The following is a 25,996-nucleotide window of genomic DNA, read 5'->3' as shown; positions in this document are numbered from 1 at the left end:
ATGTTTGAATAAAAACATGTTTTGTACGACTCCTTACAATATTAAAGCAGTTCTTTAATTTGTCAGAAAAAATAATAGCAATGAAAAAAATCCCAGTTTTTCACATCAACATACTGTAGGTGATAAAGTGGAAATAAACTGAAGTTGTAATACATCACAAACAGAAGACAGAAATCCAAAATAGTTAAGGCAAGAAGTATTTTAGAGAATAACTTTTTTGGTTTTCACAGCAAAGTTCTCTTTCAAAACAGTTTACAGTTGAAACCAGATTTTTCCTCTCAGGAGTCTTTGAGCTGAAATATTCAAGCTCTAATATTAAAAGTTATTTGATTGTCTGATGTTGATCTGTTGTGGTTTCTCCACATTAGGACCTTCTTCCATCACAGTCTCCCTCTTTGGTGGCTTGTTTGGCACGTTGTGAGCTCTCTAGTCCTCCGTGTGGTTGTACAGTGCATCTGCAGTGGGGTTCTTACGATGGGCCGGAGGGACAAGGTGATTGGGCAGCTCGTTGGGCAGCTCATAGCCCTCCAGCTTGATCTGAATGAGATGCTGAGCGAGGGCAAACTCCTCATCGTCAAGCATGCCATCCTGATCGCAGTCAGCCAGTTTCCAGATCTTTCCTAGCACAGTGTTGGGTAGCCGGGAATTCATCATCTCCTTCTTCGCGTTGACGCCGGTGATCTTACCATTGACGGGCATCAGTGTGTAGAAAATCTCATCGTAGCGGTGTTTGTCACGGCTGACGATCCAGTCGTCTGCATCCGCGCCGGCACTAATACCCTCACCATAACCTCGACCGAAAGGCCCGTCCTCAGAGCCCTCAAACGCCCCACCGGACACCATGGCTGGAGGCAGCTTGGACTCCTCCTCTCGGATCATTGCCATCAGAACTGCAATCTTGGTGGCCAGCATCTTATCCACTGACTCAATCAGTTTCATTTTCAGAGACGGAAATTTACTGAAATCATAGTGCTGCAGCATGTCCTGGAGGAGAAGAGTAAGAAGCACAAGGTCAACAGAAGTAATTTGTCATTGTATGCAAGACATGTTAACATCTGCCTTTAAATAATATTCTGTGGCTTGAATGACGTATTGATCCCAGTGGCAGGGTTAGCCACTGTGATCAGTTGCGCTAGCTTAAGGGTTAGCGCAACTAACTTTTTAGTTAGTTGCGCTAACCCTTAAGCGCTACATCAACATGATATTTAACAAAAACTAATGATGAAACGCTAACTTCAATTCAAATTAAATCTGCCCTTGAAAGACTACAACTCTTGAGCAACAATTTAATTTTGACATTATAATTTACATTCCTATGTATATTATATTTACATTCCTATCCTGTTGTGTACTGTCCATGTTTCTTTGTTCCTGTATAATTCTTGTTTAAAATAAAGTAAATGGAAAGAGAGAACACGGAGAGAGGAAACAGAACTGCTGTTAAACAGTCTACACCCACTTCAAAATAATAACATGAAAATAAATGTCTAACCACTTGACGGTCTCAAATATATGTTTAAGTGATGGGCAAGTTTGAAAGCAGTGAAAATGGTGATTAGCAGTTTGACTGTGTGAGTATTAGAAGTTATCTGCATCTGTAATGTAAAATTGAAGGAAAACAAGAAAAGTGTTTGGCTGTAGGGTTTTCAACCTCACATCTGTGTGAACTGGCAACATTAAGGAGAGTTTTGTTTTGTATCACAGTAATAGAGCTGAACATCACACTGTCAGCTGTTTGCAGCTGGACACAGCATCCCTTCTGACCACTGGGCAACACCAAAGCCTGTCTGTCAGTGTTGTATGTTCAGGTGGGACCACAGTCTTCAAGAAGGCTTTCAAAACAATGGAAGGAAGATTTATAAAGAGGAAGAGCATTTCAACAAGTTACAGACCATAGTTGTGTCTGTTGTTGTCCCTGGGGACAGAAAACAGGGGACAGAAAATTCTCAAACATCCACCAACAGCCAACTATTTAAGTGCAACTTGGGAAATCACACACCCACTATCAGCATCTCCCTACAGGAATCAGAGACCAGCTGCAGCCGAGTTCATTCTGTCCTAAGTGTCTAAAACATTGATCACACGCACAAACAGTTATACTTCAAAATGAAGCTTCAGGCTTCTCCATTTTTCTTGTCATTGTGGAGTAACAACATCTCAACAGTTTTCATCAACAGTTAGACAAACTGACTTAGCAGCAGTGAACTGTCAGGATCTAGTTTGTTTTCATTTCTTTACTAACCAGATGTAGGGCCTGTATTGTAGAAAAGCAGCCTGCTGTATGATGAGCAGTGTTTGAATCAGCCACGATTCATTTGCATATTGGTTGGTTTTAAATGGAGGAGGACTTCTGCTTCTACCTGCATCTTGGTGACGTTGGGGAAGTCTCCAGGGCTGATGTGATGCTCTCTCTGCAGGGTGATGTAGATCTCTGGTAGCCTCATGATCAGCTCTTCCTTCTTCTTTTCACGCCCAAAAAGAGAAGGCATTTCCTTCTTCAGGTAGCTGATGATGTAAGCATGCACCTAAGGGACAAGACCAGGAGATTTTAGAGGGTGTAGTTGGTGAATTCAGATATTTACACACATTGCAACAAACATAACCGTGAAATCAGACTACTATTCTAATACAGGTTAATTAGGGATACCAAAGTGATTTCTATTTGCTGAAAGATGGAAAAAAAAGAGTGGCGTCATTTGTTTGCCTTTCTTCAAATTTAGGAATGTTGGAAAAAGTTTCCTTATATTTGGTATAAGCCCTAGATATAGCAAGCCCCATATCCATTCTTCTGACAGAACTGGGTCAGGTCTGCAGGCTACTTTGCTCACACACCTTTTCTGCTCTGCTCACACATTTTCTAGGAGTCTGAGAACAAGACTTTGTGATGAGCACACCAAAACACTGACTTTCCTGTCAAAACATCAACTTTCTTGTAATTTATTCAGGTCACACACTTAGGCTCATTGTCCACTTGGAAGACCCAGTTCTACTTCCTGGCTGATGTCTTGAAATATTGCTTCTAAATTTTCACATAATAATCTTTCCAAGGATGAACCAGACTTGTTGAGGTGTGCCTACCTCCACTCAACTCCAATGTTGTAGATTAATGAATGAGAAGCTAACGATACCATAACATTGTCATCTGGGGTTACACTAGTTGTTTAAAGGTCCCTACTGTGTGTACGCTCCTGAATGTTAAAAGACGTCATACAAAAAAAATTAAACTGGTATTTAAGAAATAGAAATAATTTTGTTAATCCAGATTTAAAACAGGAAAGGTTTAGTCTGATTTTATTTCAAACAGTCACGAAAAAATAATTCTATCTCTTCATGCAGTGCATGTAAATATCTGGTCCCTACTGCATGTCGGTTTTTCATCAGAAATGTACTCTAGTCTGATTTTCAAATGTGGCTCATTTTAAACAAAATTCTGACTTCTTAATACTTTATCACAATGCTTTCAGACATTCTATTGAGAAAATATGTAACATTTACATAATTTACATGCATGTATAACACTATTCTCTTATAAAAAATAAAAAAAAGCAAGTTAGAAAACTAAATACTAATGCCGCGGCTTTACCCCACCCACCGCAATCATTTAGGGTTTTACAGACAGCTATGTTTTTTTAAAACACTAAAAGTGCAAGATTTTCTATTTGTCTTGGATTCTGAGCAACATTTCTTAGTACTCCCATGATTCTCAAAGCATCGGAACATTCAGAATCTTTTGTCACCTTGGCCAGCCTGGCTCTCTTAATGAGGTCGTTGAGCTTACGGAGAGCAGCATTCCTTGGAAGACTCTGAATATCCCGAAAGAGATCCTGAGACTCGGCCTCGAACAGACGCCTGAAGACGAGCAGAAATGAATGAATGAGGTGACATTTTACGTGAACAAACAACCACATATAAACTGTCCAAACATAAATAAATGCGTGAGAATGCCATCAGCTCTACCCAGGTTTGAATGAGTGAATGAATGGATTTTTGAGTGAGACCTGTTCTCTGTGTTCTGCAGTGGTTTGGCCCAGAAGGAACCAAGATACACTCTCACCACCTCTGGGGTGTTAATCACCTTCCCCAGTGACCACATGAGGGCACCGTACACCCGCATCAGCTGCTGGGTGTCCACCTAAACACAGAGGGGAAAGGTAGGTGTTCAGCATGACTAGATGAACACATGAACTCAGGTCTCTAGAATCCCTCTGCCCGTCCCACCTGGTCAGCCTTATTGAGGACCACCCGGATCTTGTCGTCTTGTCCCTTAAAGGCTTTTATGGCTTCAGAGAACTCGTCAGAAATATCCAGCTTGTGGGCATCGAACAGCAGGATGATTCTGTCCACCCGCTCCCCAAACCATCGCAGAACCTCTGCAAAGTCATAACCTGAAGGTGGGAGGAAGAGGAGAGAAAGAGAGTTATTAGAAAAGTTTATTTAAAGCTGCAGTGTGTAACTTTTATACAAATATATATCTTTTTACATATTTGTTGAAACTGTCAGCATGTTGTGAAAAATAGTGAGACAGATAATAAAATTAGAAAAATATAGGGTTCCTCAGCATTCTCCCTGTGCTAGCAACCAATCAGAGCCAGGAGGCGGGTTTTAGCGCAGTCAATCACTCCTTTGTGCGCTTTGCTTCCCCGGATGGTGAGTTGTTTCTCCGCCATTAGCAAATGAGCAGCACATTCACAAGAGTGACTGACAGCACTAAGCCCCTCCTCCTAGCTCTGATTGGTTGTTTCTGACGGGATTGGTTGTCTTTAGACGGCAGTAGTAGCTCAGACAGGAAGTGGAGGAGATTGATCTTTCTACAGATCATCTGTCTCATATTATACTGTCATGACATGGTGACAATGTTTAAAAAAACATATTAAGTAAAAGTTACATACTGCACATTTAAGAGCTGTCTGGGAGCTCTGTTGTATAGATGTGTCTATATAGCATGTTTACCAAGCTACCATGGTAACGGCTCATTTTTTTATTTGTCAAACACAAAGAAAAGAGTCCACACTCCACTGCAGACCAGCAAACAAAGCTTATCCAAAAACTGTCCAAGACAGCAGAAAGCTATTGACTTATTAGACATGGCAGTCTCTCAGGCTCAGCACACACATCTGCTGCAGCTATTCTCTGGCAGAACACACAGTTTTAGAAGTGATGTACAAACTGTGAGGGCACACTTGTTGAACTTTTGTGCCTTTTAATTGTGCAAGAGCATGTGTGTAAAGTGAGCTGTGGCAGTGAGGGTGTGTCTGTTTCGATAACAGTGAGCTCAGACCTGGAAACTCAATCCAGGCAAAGATTTTCAACATAAAACAGAAATTTACAGCAATAGCTCCTAGGTGATTGTGCTCCGGCTGGAAACACTCCTGACTGGACACCAAATATGTCTAGAATCACAGGTTTTAAGATAATTTTGGGCCTTACTTTCATATTTTAAGTTAAAGACTGGTTACAGGCAATAACTCAAACTATTTTCAAATGTCTACAAGTACATGAAGTACTCTTCCTGTATGGTCGAGTAAAAGGCTCTACACTGAAATAATCAGCCTCTACTGTCCTTTACTGTTACAGACACTCTGTAACAGTATAAATACAGATTTATCCACTTCTTTCTAGATAAATTTTGTCTAATTTATCTCAAATGAATGAGTTGAGATTGGTGGAATATTCCCAGGCTGGAAGTTCTCATGAATAAGTGAGGGTGTTGCCACTGGCAACAGAACGACGTCCCCATCTGCCTCCTCCGTCAGGGCTCGGGTTACACCGGAGGCTTCAGGTGTTGGCTCAGGACCAGCCCAGGGGACATGATGCCGAACAATAACTACTGTCATCAGCAAGGACACTTCCTGCACCTCTGAGACACATTTCAGCTGACAGCAATCACACAACAGCAACGCAGAGAGGAAGCAAAACTCCAGCAGGTCTAAAAACTAAGGAAATTCCTCTGATATGAGGTCTAGTTAGCCTCTGCTTCTAGAACAGGGTGACTGATTACTTTATATGTTCCACTTCCTTTGAAAAGGGAAACACCTCCAGCCTAACAATACTACTTCCCCTGCAGTGCTTTCACATATTTAGAGTACAACATTGAGATGAAACGGTGGAGAGTTCTGAAATATGTTCCACACACGGATTTCACCACTTCAGGCATCGAGAGCAGGAAGGAGGCCAGTAACAAACCACCCTGCTCCCAAATAACACACTGATGATGATGGCTTCTAGAACTTTTACAGTCAGTCAGTGAAGGGTTGGACACCGGTCCCTGAAGGGGAAGAGCTCAGAGAACCAGCAGGTCAGGTCAGCTGACCGGGTTTTATGGTCAGTATCAGCTAATAATCAGCTCCATCTCTTGAGAGAACTCTCATTGTTTGCTTGTTGAGTTCCTGTTCCTCCAGTCTGGACTGAAATTCCTGAGTGTAAACAGCAAGCATTACCGGAACAGTTTACTTCTGGACGCTGTTCTCTGTTTAAACACCTCAGTTATATATTTGAACCATTTAGTCCAACGAGTAAACCTGTCGCAGGATAAATTAAAACGAACTCAATAATTTTCTCTTCTCTTCTCTCTCTTTCTACCAAACACTGGATGACCAAAGTCTTTAGTCTGATGCTTTGGCCTCAACTAGCCCTTTTTGAAGGATAATCTTATTTTCAAAGACTTCAGTTTCCATTTTGTATTTTGTTAATTTATATTGGATATTTAAAATATCTTCAAATTCCAGTGTTAAATGTTCATTAGAATTTAAAGTTTGTTGATCTTTGAGAATGTCTTCTTGGATTATTATGCCATTACCATTATATTACTTGAAAATGGTCTCAAAACAATATTATCATTGATCACAATAACTTTTGGAACAATTTATCATCCAACAAAATGTGTTATGATGACAGGCCTTTGAACTATATTAATAAGTTTATTTATTAATATTTTTTTAAAGATTAAACTTATTTAAGTCATATTTGACAGCATTTTAAAAATAACTGAAGGTACTTAAGTTTACTTGATAGGGCCATTTATAGCACTATGTGCCCAGAAATACTAAATAAACATGTTGGAAGAATGAATTTTTACTTAGGATGTTACTTATGTAATTTGTAAATAGCATACTCCAAAAAAGCTTATTATACTAAAGAGACAAATATATCTATTGAAACAACAGACTGTAGATTGTGTGTGATCTGCATGTAAAAGAAGCAAATATAAGAAGAATGGTGTATAGAATGCCACTTAAATGTCATAACGCAGTTTTTGTTTTGGAGACAAACCACTTCACTTTTATGATTCACTGTTTGCTTGGTGAGTTCCTACTCCAGTCAGGCATCCAGGTCCAGTTATCCAAAATTACATTTTATCAAAAGAGGACACTGTAGATTTTAGAAATAATCTTTCATAAAAGAAGAAAACACTCATTTTATTAAAATTATCTTCAAAAATACAACATAAAAAAGTCTCAGACATCTCTAAATTAACAGTAATTGTGGAAAAATCTAAAATGAAGAGTTCCCCAGTTGAAACCTTGCCCGGTTGTTAACGGAGTGCGACTCCACCCTCTGATGATTACAGAGTGGCAGGAAATTTTGTGTGAGCACTTGGAGCAAAGCCCAGTGGGCAAACCGAGGCCCCACCCTGCAGACGAGCCGCAGCCCAACATGCAGCTGGAATTTTCCACGCAGTTTAAATCCCTCACAGCAAAACTAAGACTCAGTCGGACAGAATAGACAATTCATGGTTACACTACAAACAAAGTGGACGTAACACACTCAGTGTTTCGCACAGCTCTGCCTGCTCAGACACTGTTTCCATTACAGGATCCTGAGCAGAAAATTACCATACAGAAAATCTCAAAGGACTGGAAGCATCTGTGCTTCATAACAGGAAACACATTCCTAGTCCACCAGCTAAAACCTTTTAAGCACCTTTTTAGTCTCATTTATATCCAGTTATTAAAACCCAGCCCAGTGGAATCCATCATTCACAATAGAACAGTAATATCAAATGTATTTCAGCACACCAGGTGCTGATGAGCTGCAATAACCTTCCAAACCAGCAGTATGTCCCACAGATTCAGATCCAGAGTGTCTTGTTACTGACTGCTGATGTTGAACCAGGATTTCACCTGCACACACACCCAGAATAATGACCTCGTTCCCACTGCTAAGTCATCATGGGCTGCCAACGGTCTTGCAAAACTGTTACCACCTGATCTTTATATTAAGCTTTCCTGAGGCAACGCTTCATTAAATCACGTTTCACTGCACGTCCAGCTGTAGATCTTCTGGGGTGCGTCTTAGAACATCTACCGACCGAAGCTTCTGCCCATTGGACCTTGAAAAAAAAGCTCAAGCTAATTCAGACTGGATAGAACCTCTATAAAAAGCAGGTTATTAGTTTCACCATGAGGATGGTGTGTTCAGAGGGACATTCAGTATGTATAATATTATATGTATATATAATTTTCTGAAATAATAATGTTTTAATTTGAAATTATTGAATAAATAATACAAAACTGCAAATCATGTACAAATATTAAATAACTAATCGATGCCTCTTAAAGCTGAAACAATCTGGTTCTTTCTTTCTGGCCAATCATGTGACATCACTTCTACTATTTACTTTATAATTATCAAAAATAAAAACACAGACATATGTAAAGATATAAATGTTGTCATTACAAATAACTCTTTGCTGCTGAGCCAGTCATATTTATGCTTTCTGCTCATATTTCCTTAATTGCTAAAACATAAATATTCAAAAAGCAGTCTTTAGAGTCAAAGTGACAGGTTTAATTTTAATCTGACCTCTCCTGGAGCTCATCAAAAGCTGCTCTTATAGTACAATTACATATATAATTTTAAATAGATAATTTTTTTGTATCTGGCTTAATGGCCTTATTGCATTATGGTCATTATATTTTTGACATGAAGTCTAGGGCTGGAGGTAGGGAGCACACAGGTCACTTCCAGCCAGGAGTTTGAGACCCCTGCTATAAGGTTTTATTTCAACAATGGCTTTGTTTTTCACCCTTATGTAAAGGATAAATCTGTTAGACATTTTCCTGTTCCAGATTCACACATTCATCCTCTTTGATTAAATATCTGTAAGCAGTAGTCTCAAAAGTGTCCTTTTATCAATGACTGCAAAGATGTAACAGGAACTTACTGGATGTTACCTTGTTCAGTTTTCTTCAGTTATTTTGTTCAATTTATCCAGTTTGTAGCTTTGCATTCAACATTTTATCATTATTGTGGTTTATCTTTACAGCCTGGGTGGAACGGGAGGCAAAATCTCCTACTTGTACTGTGGCTCCACTGAAATGTAAAATGAGCATCAAAGAATTCTCAAGTCTAGCACAGTTGCTTTATATATATTTTTTTAAAAATCCAACAAGATCCTTGACAAAACACTGAAAAACAACAATGACCTCAGTGAAATCTCGACCTCTGTGTGGTGGAACGGTATCTGTCAGTAATGTTGAATTAGTTTGTATTGGTGCTGAATAGCAGCTGGCTTGTCAAATGTCTCCAGGAGGAATTTTACATCAGCTGAAAGCTCTAAATATTTCCAGATGGAGGGAGAGCCCACACTTCCTACGGGTCTTGGTCCCTCCCCCTCCTCGTCCCATTCTCCATGTTCTGTCCTTGGCCCAGCAAGCCGGGGCCTTTAGCCTGATGCTGTCATTCGCCCAGGCTGACTCAATGCAGGGGCAACAGAGTCAGTGTTCAGCAACCAGAACCAGAAGATGGTTCTGGAGCGAAAAGCAAAATGATGCTTGTAGATTCCATTTTCTAATGGGGAGAAACTTTACTTTATTTTGGCATATTCTAGTAAAGGGAGAAGAATGCCACACTTTTCAGATTTTCCTAGCAAACTTTTTTTTTAAACCGTACATCTTTTTCACTTCAAATTAAACTATGTTGAGCTTGTAACTTAAAATCTCAACAGACTACCATCATTGCAATATGTAATGTTAGACTGCAAAGTAGCACTATGTGACAAAGTTCAGGAAGTAGGAATATATTTATAGTACTGCAAGACTGATAGACTTTTTCCAGTTCAACTCAACCTGTTGAACCAGCTGGAAAAACAGACCCTGAAGCAGTCCACAGTGCAGACGTGATCCGCTCTGAAAACACAACAGCTTCTCAGCATCGGCTGCGTTTTACATCTACACTCACTGAGTTACTCACCCAGAACGACAGATAGGATTTGGAAGTAATTTAGTCCACATGCAGACCAGAGATGAGCAATTAAATTATTTGATTTGCAAGTAGCTAGTACATGTGCGGAAGATCATAAAGTCATTTATAACTTAGCCGAGTCTATTTACAGATTCTCATAAATAACATTATGTCGAGTCCTGGAAGCTCCCAAGAGAAACCACATTAGCATCTGGGATGTAAAAACACAGACAGATGACTGGATTCAATTTCTGTTCATTAGCATGTTAAATGAACCAGAACAACCGTACAAAGCAGCAGTTTCTGCAAGCAGAGTACATCAATACAGGAGCTACAAATATTGACACTGGACACACCTGTAACCTGCAGCTGCTGCAGGATGCTGGGTTTGATCATCTTCTTATTGTCATCACAAGCCCCACATTTGGAGCCTGGCAAGATTTGGTGTCTCACAAATGTGATTTAAGACATGTAGATACATAGTAGTCAAAAGATTCAGTTGTTTTGCAATTTAAACTAATGACATCAGCAGCTGCTGAAACAATTTTTGACTGTCATAATTAAAGAAAATGACCTGTATACATGAAACTGTTTCTTACTGCTAGGGCTGCAACTAGCATTTATTTTAGGTATTGATTAGTCTGATGATTAACTGGATAAAGTAATTGGCCCATTCTGCAGATTTTTTATTTAACCATTAAAATTGTTTTATACAGTATTACAAATACATTAAAAAATACTAAAAAATAATTATTTTATTCTTGTTAAAGTGAACATTTCATTACCTAAAATGCTATAACAGCATTTCTTTATTTAATGCATAAAAATACTCCTACAATGTGAAAACGTCAATGTAGAGCTCATCTGTGCATTACGTTTTGGATTAAACTAATCCAAAGCGTAATGCACAGGATAGTAGAGAAGCATGCAATACAAATTGGCACATTTGTACAATATAATATCACATTATAACGTAATAGTGTTCGAAAATGTGTTGTGCTTCGTGACAGCAGTACACTTCTGTGAGACAGCAAAAGGTGCTCAATAGCAATTTTTACTATTTTTATTTATTTATTTTTTTTAAATAAAGAGAAAATGAACCAGGTGAAGCTAAAACTATGCAACTTGAGGAATTCTGGATAGAATATATCTACAAATGAAGCTTTTGTTTGTATCCTAAATGCAAAATGTAGACAGTTGTACAGTTTTGTCTCAATTACTGCACTGAGTGAGCTGTTCTTTCAGCAAACAGCCTTTATTCAAGTCTGTATACTTCAGTTAGCATTAATCAGTAACTAAATTAGTCGACGATTATTTCATTAAATGATTCCTCATGATTAATTTGACTAGTTTGTTTCAGCCCTACTTAGTACAAGTGGACTATCAATTATAGGACTATTTATCCCATTAATGAATTTCTGCATTTTATAGAACAAATTACCAAGAATAGTAAAACATGTTCTGTAGACTGTATTCTCTATGATATACAGTAAAAGCCTATTAAACTCTCCCATGACTCAGAGACCTCAGCATAACTCTGGGCTTTTCCAGCCACTTCTCTGTTGTATTTTCCTACCACTCACTTTCTTTTGGCAGATTTGACCTCACATCAACCTTGTTATGAAATCTGTGTGTGCCAGCCAAAGAGCTGTTCTTTCAAATGGATGGTTTTAACACTACGACACAACTTTACAAACTATCTAAACGCCATGAAAGTATACAGAAAACAGATTCAGACAGCTTGCATAGTTTTCCTATGATCCTAATAAAAAATGTGTGATATGCATATCTAAAGACAGAATCGTTCTAAAACCTGTGCTGTTCCCATCGCAGAACTGTACTATTTAGAAAAGCAAAGATCTTTAGAGAGCAACAGCCAAATTATATCCTACCACACAAAGACTGAGCCTGAGACTTGTCATCATCACAAATATGGGCTGGGCTCTTTGTTTACTGGTAATCATGATGGTAATAAATGCTAAGCATAATATTTGTCCCTCTGAAAGATAAATTACTAGTCAAACATTAAATAGACATTTCCAAAACATGTATTATTTGATCCCAATGACATGAAAACAGCAACATTCTGGAATTTCAACACGAGGTAAAGCTGCACATTATTTAATGTGAATTCACTTATTGAGTTATGATTAAAATTCATATGTCCTCAGAATCTCTCCTCTTCTCTGGGCATTATGTCATAGTTCTCATTTATACATTTTCTAAGATTTCAACAGCAGTAACTGAGCTTAACAATGAAAAAAAAGAAAAAAGAGCTCCGATAGGAATAATAATAGAAATAATTTTGCCTTTACAATTCCACAAGCTGTCATATTTTGTCTCAAGGTAAAAAAAACAAAACAAAAACAAAAACAAAAAAATCAGAGAATGTAAATATTAAACTGCCACAGCATGTAGACATGTCAGTTGCTAACATCATGGGGGAATCCTTCCTGAGAATTGAATCCTGCTACAGTGTCCTTTGGTTTCAGATCTACATTTCTAACCTCTGTGGTTTGAGATCAGCAGTATTGATTCATGACAGGAAACAGATGGTGAGATAAAACAGGATGTAAAAAAGTGAATACAAGAAATCTTCTTGCACTCATTCGGGGAAATGCCATGAAATGTTTCCTTCTCCTGATATCCACATACAACATCAACATGCTCTTTACAGGCGGTTAGGCAGTGACAAAGTAAAAAGCCACAGTCACATCTAACAATGGATGTCAATAAGTTGTACAATTATAAAAATGATAAAAAGCAGGAAAATATCTCACATTCCTCCTCCCCATCCATTTTTATAAAAAAAGGTTTGTCTAGATGGTTTATCAGTTTATAATGAACATGCTGTAAAACAAATCGTTTAAGAAGAACATCCTGAGCATGGCTAGAGATCCTCCCATGTTCATGTTTTCTCTCTTTAATTTACTTTTGCCTGTCAGTCCTTTTACGTCTTCAGCTTTTTTCTTCGTAAAATAAATAAATAAATAAATAATAATTACAAAAAAAATATTTTTATTTACTAAATTCCTTCATAAAACCAAGAGTTATATGCACTAAGATTATTATGCATTTAAATAAACTGGCAAAGCCCACATAGTGATGCCATAGGTTTGTAAGTTCCAGGTTAATTCAGAACATTTGCGTTAACTGCAGGCATCATAAACACACTGCTTCCTTGTGTGACATCATGGGAAAATCAAATCACATCATGAAGACAGTGGCTGACCTCCACAAGTCTGAGTCCTGTGGTCTGAAACTAAAATCGCTGTGCTTGGCCACTGGCAGGGTAAACTGGAAACCTGAGAGGAACATCCCAACTGGGAAGTATGGGAGTGGGAGCAACATGTTATGGGACTGTTTTGCTTATGGAAGTAATTATTCAAATTTGTCAATGATAATTCCTATAGTATAATCAGCACCCCTGCTCACTCACAGCAGCTTGCATAGTGACACACACTCATACACACATCCAAGTATCTGCATTTATGCTTAATACAGGCAACTTTCCTAACTCCAACCATAACTAGTCTATTTCTAACATTAACCTTAATCAAAACTTCACCCTATACGTCTACATTTTTTTTTTTAATTTATTAATTTCATTCAATACAGAGAAAAAAACCCCCATCCTAACAGTTTTTAATATACAAAAATTAATTAATTAATTAACTAACAGAGTGAAGTTGAACTAAAATAAAAAAAGAAGACTGGGAAAATGTCCTCACTGCCCTCCTTTTGTTGGTAAAAACTATGAAGATGGTCCTCTCTATATGGGATATACAAGCACACACACGGATACACACACATACATACACAGAAATGCATAAAGAGAGACTTCACACCTCTGCTGATTCTCTGTTTCTCTCCAGATAGAATACCAGGCGTGTCGATGATGCTGATGCTCTGAAGAACCTGGTTGGGCATCTGAGAGCAGATAAACCTGTCAAATATATACACACACACACACACACACACACACACACGCACAGACACACACACACACACACACACACACACACACAAACAAAGGGGAAAGGTTTAAGTTCATTTTATGCACTGGTTAATTAAAAAAAAAAGTTGTGATTGTTTTAGTAGTTTGGCTTTTAATTGTCTATCTTATTGATTTTTTTTTGTTGACTAGGGCTAAAAATGTGATGATGCTACAAGTTCAGACAGGAATGTGTCCTACAATGATTTTCTAATCAACAGTTAAACAGGTTTTGTACTAAAACCTGTTTTAGTACAAGCTAATGGAGAGGGTTGTAGCTCTTTGCAGAAACCTGCACTGTCATCACAAACAGCTGAAGGACAACACTAAAACCTCATGTCTAAATGACCTAAAGGCTGATGGAACACCTGAGTTCAGCATCCTAATTATGGGATGTTTTTTAACAACCGGCATTATGGTCCCACATGAAACTCAGCTCCTAGAGTTTATTGCTTGTCTCTTGTATATCTACAAGCAGTAAGACATGCTGACAATTTTTAAATAACCACAATTGCCTATTCTCATGTGAACAGTTAGCAAAACTGCATTGTAGTTCGTAAAGTTCATATATATATTTTTTTTTTTTCCTCTGGCAAAAGTGCAGATCTCAGACATAAGTGGCAAGTAAATAAATTCAATAATAATTATTTTACTTCATTACAAAGTTACCTTATCCAGCTGGTGGTGGTCAGAAGGCCCAGTGGCACCAACTGAGTGTAAGCTGTGGCTACAACACAGCTTGCCACCATCAGTGTGTGAGTGTGTGTATGACTGAATGTAGGGGTTTGTGCTAATGCTTTGGAGTCCTCTGACTTGATAATGCAGTCCATTTACCATCTTGTCCCAAAACAGGGCATTGTTAGTATTTTATTGTGGTTTCTCCCATTAAAATGTTCCACCAAACCTACATCCAGATAGATTAATGGCTTTTCTCCTCTTAATGTTTTCTTCTTTGAAACTGTGTTTGCTATTTCCATATCCTTTTCACTGGTGGGTCTGACAGATCACCTAAGACTGCGTTCACAGCTTCCTGAAGAGATAAACTTAGCAGCAGGCCATAATAAATTATTTTGCAGGGCTGGAGCCCAAGACTGGCAGCGGGGAAAAAACAAACTTATGCAGCCAGTATGTGGTGACGCAAAAACACTTCCCCTCGGGAAACGGCTAATTATTCTGGAGGGGGTCTATGTCACATCAGGACACGAAGGAATTCCTAAAATAAGAGATGCTTCAGGTATTCATCAACACACACTGCTGAGAGGTCAAGTGTCCTTCCACTTCCTCACTGGACACAGGAAATGTGGCTGAACCAGAATAAGGATTGAGCTAAATTTAAAATGTCGGTACAAACTCTGGCGTGTCTTCGATTTGACAGCTTTCAGTGCATGTCTGTCCAGGGTGAGCAGGGGGTCACTTCCCATGATGAAAATGCTTTGAGTTCAGCAGTGACAGGATTGGGAGTGGAATAAGGGCTATTTATGTGGAAAGGAGGTAGAGGTCACCTTTCAGCCTAATGCAATGTGTCATAAAGTTAAACCTTTATTCTTGTTAACCACAACATAACTAGTAAGTACAATAACTGATGTTACACACTAAAGCTGCAGTAATGGGTGTCTGATGAACTGATTTTATTCTGGGTGAATTCCACAGTCATTTTCCCTGAATCTCAGAACAGATTTTATTTTTAGCGCTTTAGGTATTAAACATCTCACAGGAAATATTTGGCAGACTGGAAGTCTGTGGACTAAAAATAGCAGCTACAAAAACACTCAATGCTAGTTTGAGTCCCTCTTTAAAATGCTATATGTGAATAGATTTTATCAGAGTTCTATTAGTAGCTGAACTTAGTCATATTCTGACAGACTTTCTATCCAAACTGTTGTTCCAGCACCGTTTAGTGATTATAATCTGAGTGTTTGTTTACCTGTTGAGGAAGGAATTTCCAAATGCGTTGAGTTTCCTGAAGGGTTTCTTCGGGTCCACCACCAGAGCGTTGCCAGGGACAACTCCTTCAGTTTCCCCATGCATTACCGCAATGAAGCCATCAGTGGTTGGTTCTGGACCAATGCGCATCCCAGGAAAATCCTGCTCCAAGAGATACCTGGGAAAGAAACGTGGATCATTAAGTTATTTTAGACTTGAAACTGACAGAAAACAAAGGATAACTACATCTGTGTTTAAATAACAATGCAACGAACAGATCTGAAGGTTTTAAAAGTCACTGTTTAAAACTGAAAACCCTTCAAAAGTGTTTGAAGTTTAAGACAGATTGCAGTTTTCTGGCCAATCACTGGCTATCAAACTTTTCAAAAAACTTGATCTGCCTATTTCAGTTGTGGACGACATAAATGTTTTTAATAAGTAGCTGACACTAGCGGGTGTTGTAAGGTCACAATACACAGGAACACTTCCTGAGTCAGGATCACCAAAGCTTGGTTGCTCTTTACAGTAGAAATTAAATTTGATCATGGTATGGCAGTTTTATGGCCCCAAGGGCCAAAACTGACAAATTTGTAATACACATGAACCACAACATTCACTAAAATAAAAGTGCAACAATTAGTTTATTGGGATTTTTTTAAAGCTTTACTTGCTCTATAATAAACACATTTTTAATGGAATCTATAAATTCTTAAAAATCCAAAAATATATATATATATAAAAAACTTGTTGCATCATTAAAAGAAAAACAGGGTCATCAGTTTTCTATTTTGTTGGGTAAATTGTTTTCAGTTTTTTGGCCCATCGCTGATTAATGATCTTTAAAAAAATCTGATCTACCGATTCTGATTTTGGCCAATACCAATATGTTTTGTCTGAAATGTCCCTAAATATAAAAAGAAAGCTGCTGATTTGGCAAAAGTGGGTTGACTATCAACATGCAGACATTACCCTGGTCTGTCAGTCAAACCTCTCTAAAGGCAGAGCAGAAGGGGACAGTGGCTGATTTTCTCAAAATTAAGGAAATAAATCAGTGTACTCCAAATGACATTATAATAAACTTTCACTTTAAAATTCATTGTTGCGTAAAACCTAGACCACCAAGTATGAGCTGCTGCCAGTATTTGCATGTTTTCTCAGTTAAAAAAAATTCTATACAATTAATTTAAGACAACCTAGGTTAGGGAAGCTGTTGGCCATGATGTATGTGACTGTAAGGAAAACAGGATTTTGGAGAAGGTTTCAGTCACCAATAAATTAGTTAAGACAAAATGAAGTGGGTTTTCCAAACAGTTATATCAGGAACTATTAGATTTATACACTTTTAAGCCATATGATGCTTAAATTGACTAATTACAATTACAAACAACAATGTTACCCCTAATAACAGCTTGTAGCAGCTGTAGACTGAAAGATAACTAGAAGTCAGCAGTCTCTCTTCAGTCAGTCACATTACTAAACATCCAAATAAAAGCTGTGTTTGCACACATCAAAAAAAGTTTTGCCTTCCCCTTACCGTTAACCCATTACTCTCTTACACAGTGTTTCTTGTGAAAGGAAAGTGTGACAGGAAGGAACAATGGCTGCTGAGAGTCTGCCCTCTCTCTTCCTGCCATTCATGACAGCCTGAAGATCAAAGAGGATAGCGGAGAGTTCAGATGACTGCCATGAAGAAAATCTAAGTGATCAATGATTCCTAATGCTACTTTTATATTCAAAAGGAAAAAATGGTATTCACTGAACTGTATGCATTCAACAATGGTAGCAACATTGTTTAGGAAGAGGTGGCACAGCAGTATGGAGCCTGGCATTCAAAATCTTCTAACACAAAGTAGTTAATAACTAAAAGGGAAGGAAAATTATATGTTTTTTCCATTTTTCTGATAAACATCTGAGAAGTCTGGTATGCATTTATGTTTAGCCTCTCTGAGTGAATACTTTGTAGGCCCTCTTAAAGCAGCAGTTACAGCTGAAACTCTTTAGAAAGTTTAATTTTGCACTTCTTTCCACAACAGATGAAGCTCAGTCAGACTGGATGAGAGCACCTGAACAATAAATTAAGTTTGTCCACAGACTTTCAACTGGATTTAGTTCTTGACTTACTCACTCTGGCTTTGGTTTAGGCAAGTTTAACCGAATTACGCCATCTTTTGCACATTTCCAACAAGTTTATTTAAAATTTATCTTTTTCAAGGTCAAATGCTACATTTTGTCTAAACAGGAAGTGAGAAGGCCTTTTCTTTTTGGGAATAAAAAACTACAAATAATATAAAAGTTATTATTTTAAAATATAGGGCTGCACTAATAAATCAGCCGTGATTTCCTTCATTTTGGGGGATCAGCTGAAACTAATCTTATCCACCAATTTTATCTGCCTCTGCAAACGCCTGAAAATAAGCCACTGCCTCCTTTTGCTGTGCTGTGGCAGAGTGCTGACTGACAAACACACCTGGTCATGTCAGTCACCCCACTGTTGACAACTTAATGAATTTTCAGAAAAAAGAAAAATGGTATCACATAAACTGGAATCAACAGCTCAGGCTTTTTAAAAGCCTTAAAACCAAAATTGGTGCATCTCTACTGAAATACCAGCAGTAAGACGGCTAATGCTGAATTCATGCACTTCAATGTCTCCAAATTAACAAGTTTAAAGGAAAAGTTGGCTTCAGACTTCCAGCAGATGCTCTGATTTGCAACAGAAACTTATTTTCCACAGTATTATGATGATGTAATTAGTTGATAAGTTGCTACAATGCGATGTAGAGCAACACATTGTGTAGTGTGTTCAGAATCAGGAGGAAGAAGAAAGCAAAAAGGAGAAGGAGATGAAGAAGAATATGTTGACTCTGCACTTTTCTGGCAAGATGTTGCAGTGATTCAAAGCATTCCTCAGGACAGGGTGTTGCCTCAGAGTCTTTAGCGCTGCACAGATACTCTTACGAAGACAGTGTATTAGTTTCCTCTCATTGAATATACCCTAACACAGACCCCAACTCCAATATGCAGCATTTCAAATTCTGCAGCACTGCACCTCCCTGGGGCCTCGGTTCCCTGTAAGACCACCAATCCTGAGAATACAGAGAGCAAGAGAACAGGAACACACACCAGCTCAGCTGTCCCTCCACTGTTTGCTGCCAAAACTTTGAATTTTTGTACTCAACATGTGAATGTTACACACACATACACACACCCTGCAGGCATGATATTTGCATGCTGAACTGCAAATGCACACCATGTGCCTGCAGAGTCCGAGTACAAGTTTCCACTAAGCTCCATATTATCTCTTCTCTTTCAACATTGCTTTCCTGGGTTTAATAAACCATCCGTCTTCTTATTAAAAAAAAATTACAGTTGAATAACTTTTAACTCTAAGAGCTAAAGTTACAGTTTCATTGATTGCACACACATTACAATCAGTAAAATATGCTCCAGCAATCAATCCAGAATTGCTCTAACCTGGGACTGACTGAAGCTGACGTAGTGTTCCCAGCTGCAGAGTCATGCAGCCTCACACACGCACGCACCTCACATTGCTAGTCACAGCATGCCTTGCTCTCCCCTTAGCTCACAACTGATTGGAAAATTCTCAAACACACTTCATACAATTATCTAACTAGGTGTCTACTAAATATTGTGGCTTTGCAAGCTTACGCAGTCAGACTGTCAGAGGGTGTGGCAGTCAGCACTTTGCAGCCTCTACCAACTTGAACAAATGTTACTGGAGCTGTGGAAAACGCCCTGGTTCTGTCTGATGTGATGACGGGACATAAAAGAGGAATTATAGAGAGCAACAAGTTAGCTTTAACTTTGTTTCAATGGAGACAAAACAAAGGAGGCATATATATCTCATTATTATTATTATTGTCGAAATTTTTGAAAAAAAAACAAAACATATGCTGTTGTCTGATACTTGGTGTAATGACGACTAAAAAAAGACAGTCATGAGTGAAGACTGATGGAATGACAGCACTCCACATCAAATACACAGAAATAAAACAGTGATCTTAACATGACATCTAGACATGCTTTGTACTGTAATCACAAACTTCAAACTACTAATGTCAGAAAAGCATCCAGCTTCCAAAATCTGCTACAATAAAATAATTTACCAGCAATATTTTGCAGTTTACACCGACCATGAATTCTGAAACTTCAAGGAACACAATGTTGTAAAGTTGCAGTGTTTAACTTTAATTGAAAAAAAAAAAGTTTTTAAATATTGTGGCTTTTGCAATAATTTTAACAAATATTTGTTAAAATTATCATTATGATGAAACAGTATAATATGAGACAGAAAGTCTGTGAAAATAATCTCCCAGTGCTCCCAGTACTAACTGCAGAAATACACCGATTGGTTGTCAGTCAGACACAACCAATCAGAGAAAAGAGGAGGGTCTTAGTGCTGTCAATCACTCTTGTGCTCACCCACTCACACTGAGTACTACACAGGAGGTTGATTGATAGCGCTAATTTTTTTCACAGATTACCTGTCTCATACTGTCACGACATGGTGACAGTTTTGTAAAAGTTACATACTGCACGTAGTATGAAGAAATACTACAAATAGGTTGCACAATCCTCAAAGCTTTTTTCAAAAGAAAGTAACATAAATGGCATCAGTTTAAACAATAAAACCACATCAACAATTTCAACAGTGTTAAAATCAGGCCGTCTACAGATAACCTTGATCTTATTAGTCATTTCAGAACATTGTTGACCCAAACCAGTAGAGAACTCACAAATGACAAAATACTGATGTTTCTGAAAGGCCTAGACAGTCTCAACTTGAATTGGACAGAAAATTTGTGGAAGGCACAAAAGATGATGAAGGGTGATGGCAAAGAGGCCTTCCAAATATAAAGACTTTGGTCATCCAAGAGATGGACGACCAAAAACAAAACATATGAAAAAAGCTGCTCATCAATAACAACAAGGGCTCCTGGCTGTTGTAATGCAAAGAAAGACTTTTCTATTAATTATTGTGAAGAGCATGAATGCAGTAAAGTAACGCGCCTTAAAGCATCAAACAGCGCACCATTAGAAAATTGGCAATGGAAACCATAATTAATCATTTTTTTAAACTCTTGAATTCCTGACATGAACATCAGTATTGCAAATATAAACATATCATCTAAACAATTGGTAAAGAAAAAAACATGTAAATTCCTCAACCAGACAGTTAAATTAGTCTATTTTTTTAAACAATCCTTTAGTGGGCCAAATGGACTTTTTAATATGGGCTTTGCTTTACGGTTACATTTTAATCACATAGTGAACACATTTTTTTCATGACGTCAAACCAAACTAATGTTTGTTGAAATAGTGTCAGACAATCAACAAAATCATCCAGTTGGACTTTAGTTCAAAAGAAACAGCAGTTAAGAAGCTCTATGGTCTCAGTGACAATGTCCTGATGAACCCTGTGTGTGTGTGAGTGTGTTTCTGTGTGTAAAGTAGGAGAGATGTGTGTTTCCCAGTGTGTTTTGAAATGTTTCCAGTGAACAGGAAATGGGACAATAAAACATGGAGTCTATGCAGACTGCTTATTATTACAGCTCTCCTTTTACCACCTCATCCTCTCATTTCCTCTGACCTCCAACGCTGAATGACGGTTACATCAACATGACACTTCAAAGATGAGTAACAGAATACTGAGTAATGCTTGTTTAGCTACTGATTTGACAAGAAAACTATTGCAGATTAATTTATATATATATAAATAAAACCGAACTGAATGGATTCTATCTATGACAGACTGTGTATGATGCGTCTCAGGCGTGGAGTTTTTCCCCGGAGGTTGTAAACAAATTCTACAGCAGCTGAGTAACTTTCTCATCCAGGAAGACACACACTTCAAGGTCTTCATCCACCTGTCTCATTAAAACATACTGTGAGGGCAAATAAGACAAATACCTAGAGTACTCTCCTTCACTGAAAATTATACTTATGGTAAGTAACTAGCCCCCATTTTTTCCAGGGTTTTATTTACTAGGGTATAATAAAAAAACATTATCTGCATCGCTTCTCTCCTTCAGTTAATTACCCACAATCCTCCGCTGCTTCTCTACCACTGTCTCAGGACCAACCTCGTCCTGCTCCAGAAACACAAATGACAAGTTAGAAATCTGTGTCGGTTTTTAATATCGGTACAGTTTTACTTATTGGATCGATGGAGGGATGTTAAAAAATGACCAACATCAGCTGATCCCGATACATTGTGCATCAGTAGTTGCATTTATGTTCTAAAAATCTATGTTTGGCAAACGTTTTTCTTCATGTAGATTTTCTCATCAGCGACACCTACTGTCTGGAAGACAGAATCAGACAGAGTAAATAACCAGTTTTAGCAGTTTGCAGTGCTGATGCTACACCTTGTCCACTCCGCATCCAGAATGCAAGTTCCTGCAGCATGAATATTTGGTAGATATGATGAACCACAAAGAATAAATGTAACAATGCATATTTCCTTCCGTGGCTCCCCAGCTGTGAAACTTGCAGCCTTCTGATGAAAAGGCCTCGGTGCAAGATAAACCCAGACTGTAAAAAGTTAGAATGGATGTTAATATCACAACAAGTCTTAGTAGTTTTACCTTAGAAATGTTGCTCTTGACTGACACCAAAAGTACTACTTTTATTTTTGAATCTATTTTTCTTATTATTAAATTGGACACTATGTGACCCCCTCAAATAAAGCCTTATGAAATAAAATGTATCCATACTGTTTTTGCCAATGTTATACATTTTTTATTTGTTCTAAAACCTAGAAATAAAACCAAAATGGTACTTCCTTTACAATAAATGTTTTACAGTAGGGTTTTTTAATTATCTTTTTTTCTATAAAAAAAGGTTATGAAACATTTGCAGCTCTAAACAAGTTTTATCTAGATATACTATATATCTCTTACCACTGTAAAGGTTTCAGACCCCTGATCTGTAACATCTCACACAAAACATTTTCAGTCATAATCCTATGAATATAAGCCATTTTGAGGCCCCTCAGGCCAATCACAGATCACACACGAGACCAAGATTTCCCAGAACACTCTTCTTGAAGAACTGATTCCTGAGTCTTGTTTGCACTCTGAAATCCTCTGACTGCCTGCACAAAACCACACGTCACTACATCAGTCCTTTGACCCCTGGGAGTCCAACTTGCCCCTAAACAGGTCAGCTGATACAACCCTCTGACTTCCTCACTAGACAAGTCAGGGAAGAACCAGAGGCAGAGTGACCTCATACCAGGCACCTATAGGTCCTTTCAGAAAGAACAGATAGCAAAAATGCGGTGTATTCCCACCCTGAAGAGTTTAAGGTACGAAATGGAGGAATACATGGGATTGAGTAGATCATAATGAAGCAAAAAATACTGAACTTTTCAGATAGTTTACACTACTGACAAAAGATGTGAAAAGCTTGTTACACTTTTAAACTAAATCCTATAACATCCTGTTGAAGTTCTGCCTTGTGAAACAACTTGCAGACTGATGTAAACAAAGACTTTACATTCATTCATTTGTTCTGCTCTTCCTGAGTGATCAGGGTTTTAGAACTAGTTCAGGTTTCTTTCACCGTCTTTCTTTAGGCTACCAGAATACTGGCAGCTGAAGCAGAACTTCTTCTGCCTTTTCTGATCAGATTCCAATAAAATAGATTTCCCAGTCAAACCTTGTCTGAGGACAATCTCGGATTTTTAAAAAAAAAATCCTATTTTTGAGCAAAAATTAATTTTCACAACTTTGATGTTCTTACTAAAAATAGTATATGAGGATGTCATTCTTTCTTTGACTTATGTTGTTCAATTTTACAGCATTTTTCATCTAAATAGATTTAAGTAGAAATATTTGATACTTTTGGCACGAAGTTCCATGTATAGTACAATAACAAAGTTAATTTGAGCAGATGAAACAGTCAGCTCCCCCAGCGGTTCGGCCGCTGACAGAGCGGTCAGTACCTGATGAAGGTGGTCTTCCCGGTGGAGTACTGCCCCACCAGCAGCACCATGGGCTTACTCTGGAAGTCGGCCCCCTCAAGGGCCGGAGAGTGGAAGTCATGGAAGAGGTAGGTCTCCTCCAGCGGCAGCAGCTTTTTGGTGTAGAGAGTTTGGAGTCCCTCCGTGACCGTCTGGTACATCTCTCCTTCCTTGTTGCGGCCACCTTGCTCCTGTTTCACCCAGCTGAACATACTTCTCTCAAATACAAACTATCCAACTTCCCTTTTTTCGAGATTTCCAAACGTTCCGGATGTTTCCGCGTCCCTTCCTGCTCGGTCCACAGCGAGAGAGAAAGCTGGTTGAGCTCCTTGGAGTCTCCTTGACTTCTGGACACAGAGCTGCGTCTGTCTGCAGCTGTTTGTGCTGTGGACTGAGCTGATGATGTGGGTACCTGCGGGCGCCGCCCTTCACCCGGTGACGCTGCTGTTTCCCCTGGGCGGGGAGGAGGGATAGAGGAGAGGACAGGAGATGTTCGCAGCGGTTACCTCAGGGAAAGTTCTTCAATTTTACTAGCCAATATTACACTATAAAAATACTCTAACTAATCTAACTAATTTATTCTTGTAGGGATAGTAACGAAGGTTCAGTCACATGAAGATAATATGAAGGCAGAAACAATTCACCTGTGTTTTCAGGCACCGGTGACCTTCATTTAACAGTAACTGGACAGGAAACAGGGAGGAGACAGAAGAGGAATACACAGCAGGGCCGAGCGCAAATCGTGACACCGCACCTCGTACTGGCACTTCCGGTGGCAGGTCTGACACCTGCCACAAGTGCCACTGCGTTCGGCTGACTTCGGCTGACCTCGGCACCTCTTACTGGCACTTCCGCTGACACCTGCCACAAGTGCCACTGCTTTCGGGACTAGCTGCCAGAGTTGCCACTGCGTTCGGCTGACTTCGGCTGACCTCGGCACCTCTTACTGGCACTTCCGCTGACACCTGCCACAAGTGCCACTGCTTTCGGGACTAGCTGCCAGAGTTGCCACTGCGTTCGGCTGACTTCGGCTGACCTCGGCACCTCTTACTGGCACTTCCGGTGACACCTGCCACAAGTGCCACTGCTTTCGGGACTAGCTGCCAGAGTTGCCACTGCGTTCGGCTGACTTCGGCTGACCTCGGCACCTCTTACTGGCACTTCCGGTGACACCTGCCATTAGTGCCACTGTTTTCGGGTCTAGCTCTCAGTGTTGCTACTGACTTAGGCAAATGGACTACATATCCCATGATGCTTTATTACTAGTAGAAGAAGAACTTAAACACAGACGAAGAAGACAGAATTTAATAATTTTTTTTTCGCATAAATACTTATGTTAGCTGAATTCCTACACGTTTATTATATCATGTATGATTCGTTCATCCTATTTATTCACTAAAGTTCATCTGAATAATCCAGCCGACTCCTTCCGTCTTTGAATTAATCAAATACACAGAAGGTATCAGGGATGCCATTGGTTTCGGCACCTTTGTAACAGCTGAGTCTCGCCTCCACTAGAGCTGCTGTTAGATGTCCAGGATGTTTCAGAGCTGTCACAACTGTTTCCGATGTTTTGGGGGATGGCAATGACAGTTTTTTGAAAACGTGTTACTTATAATGCGTGTTTATAAAAAAAAATTCAATGGTAATTGTATATTTATCCATTTAACACTTTGAATATTTTTGACTGAGTTTAATTCAATCAAGATGGCCAATTGAATATACTATAAAGTGTCACTATTACAGTGGAACCTGTCACTATGTTCAAAGACACATCTGGTTAATCACACATCACTGATAGTTAATAGGACTTTTTACTTAATCAAAATGACATTCAACCCTTGCCCATGTTTATATCGCAGAACAGTGGCTGACATAGTGCAACAGGAAGCCAAATGTTGCAACTGGAT

General features: G+C 38.8%; 1 protein-coding gene across 1 annotated transcript; it reads right to left on the bottom strand.

Annotated features, from left to right (window-relative positions):
- Window positions 1–33: 33 nt before the first annotated feature.
- On the bottom strand, window positions 34–24,528 carry ehd4 (EH-domain containing 4). The gene is made up of 8 exons (XM_014976712.2): window positions 24,069–24,528; window positions 16,101–16,277; window positions 14,031–14,128; window positions 4,219–4,385; window positions 3,999–4,132; window positions 3,738–3,849; window positions 2,361–2,525; window positions 34–984 (listed from the first exon to the last, which is right to left on the bottom strand). The coding sequence occupies exons 1-8, from the start codon at window positions 24,296–24,298 to the stop codon at window positions 427–429; spliced, it is 1,641 nt and encodes a 546-aa protein (XP_014832198.1). The 5' UTR covers window positions 24,299–24,528; the 3' UTR covers window positions 34–426.
- Between the last annotated feature and the right edge of the window lie 1,468 nt (window positions 24,529–25,996).

This window comes from Poecilia mexicana, unplaced genomic scaffold (assembly GCF_051168715.1).
Source record: "Poecilia mexicana isolate PSO_F unplaced genomic scaffold, ASM5116871v1 scaffold_22, whole genome shotgun sequence".
NCBI classification, from domain to species: Eukaryota; Metazoa; Chordata; class Actinopteri; order Cyprinodontiformes; family Poeciliidae; genus Poecilia; species Poecilia mexicana.
The sequence above is the reverse complement of the archived record's forward strand: the minus strand, read 5'-3'. Positions and strand labels throughout refer to the sequence as shown.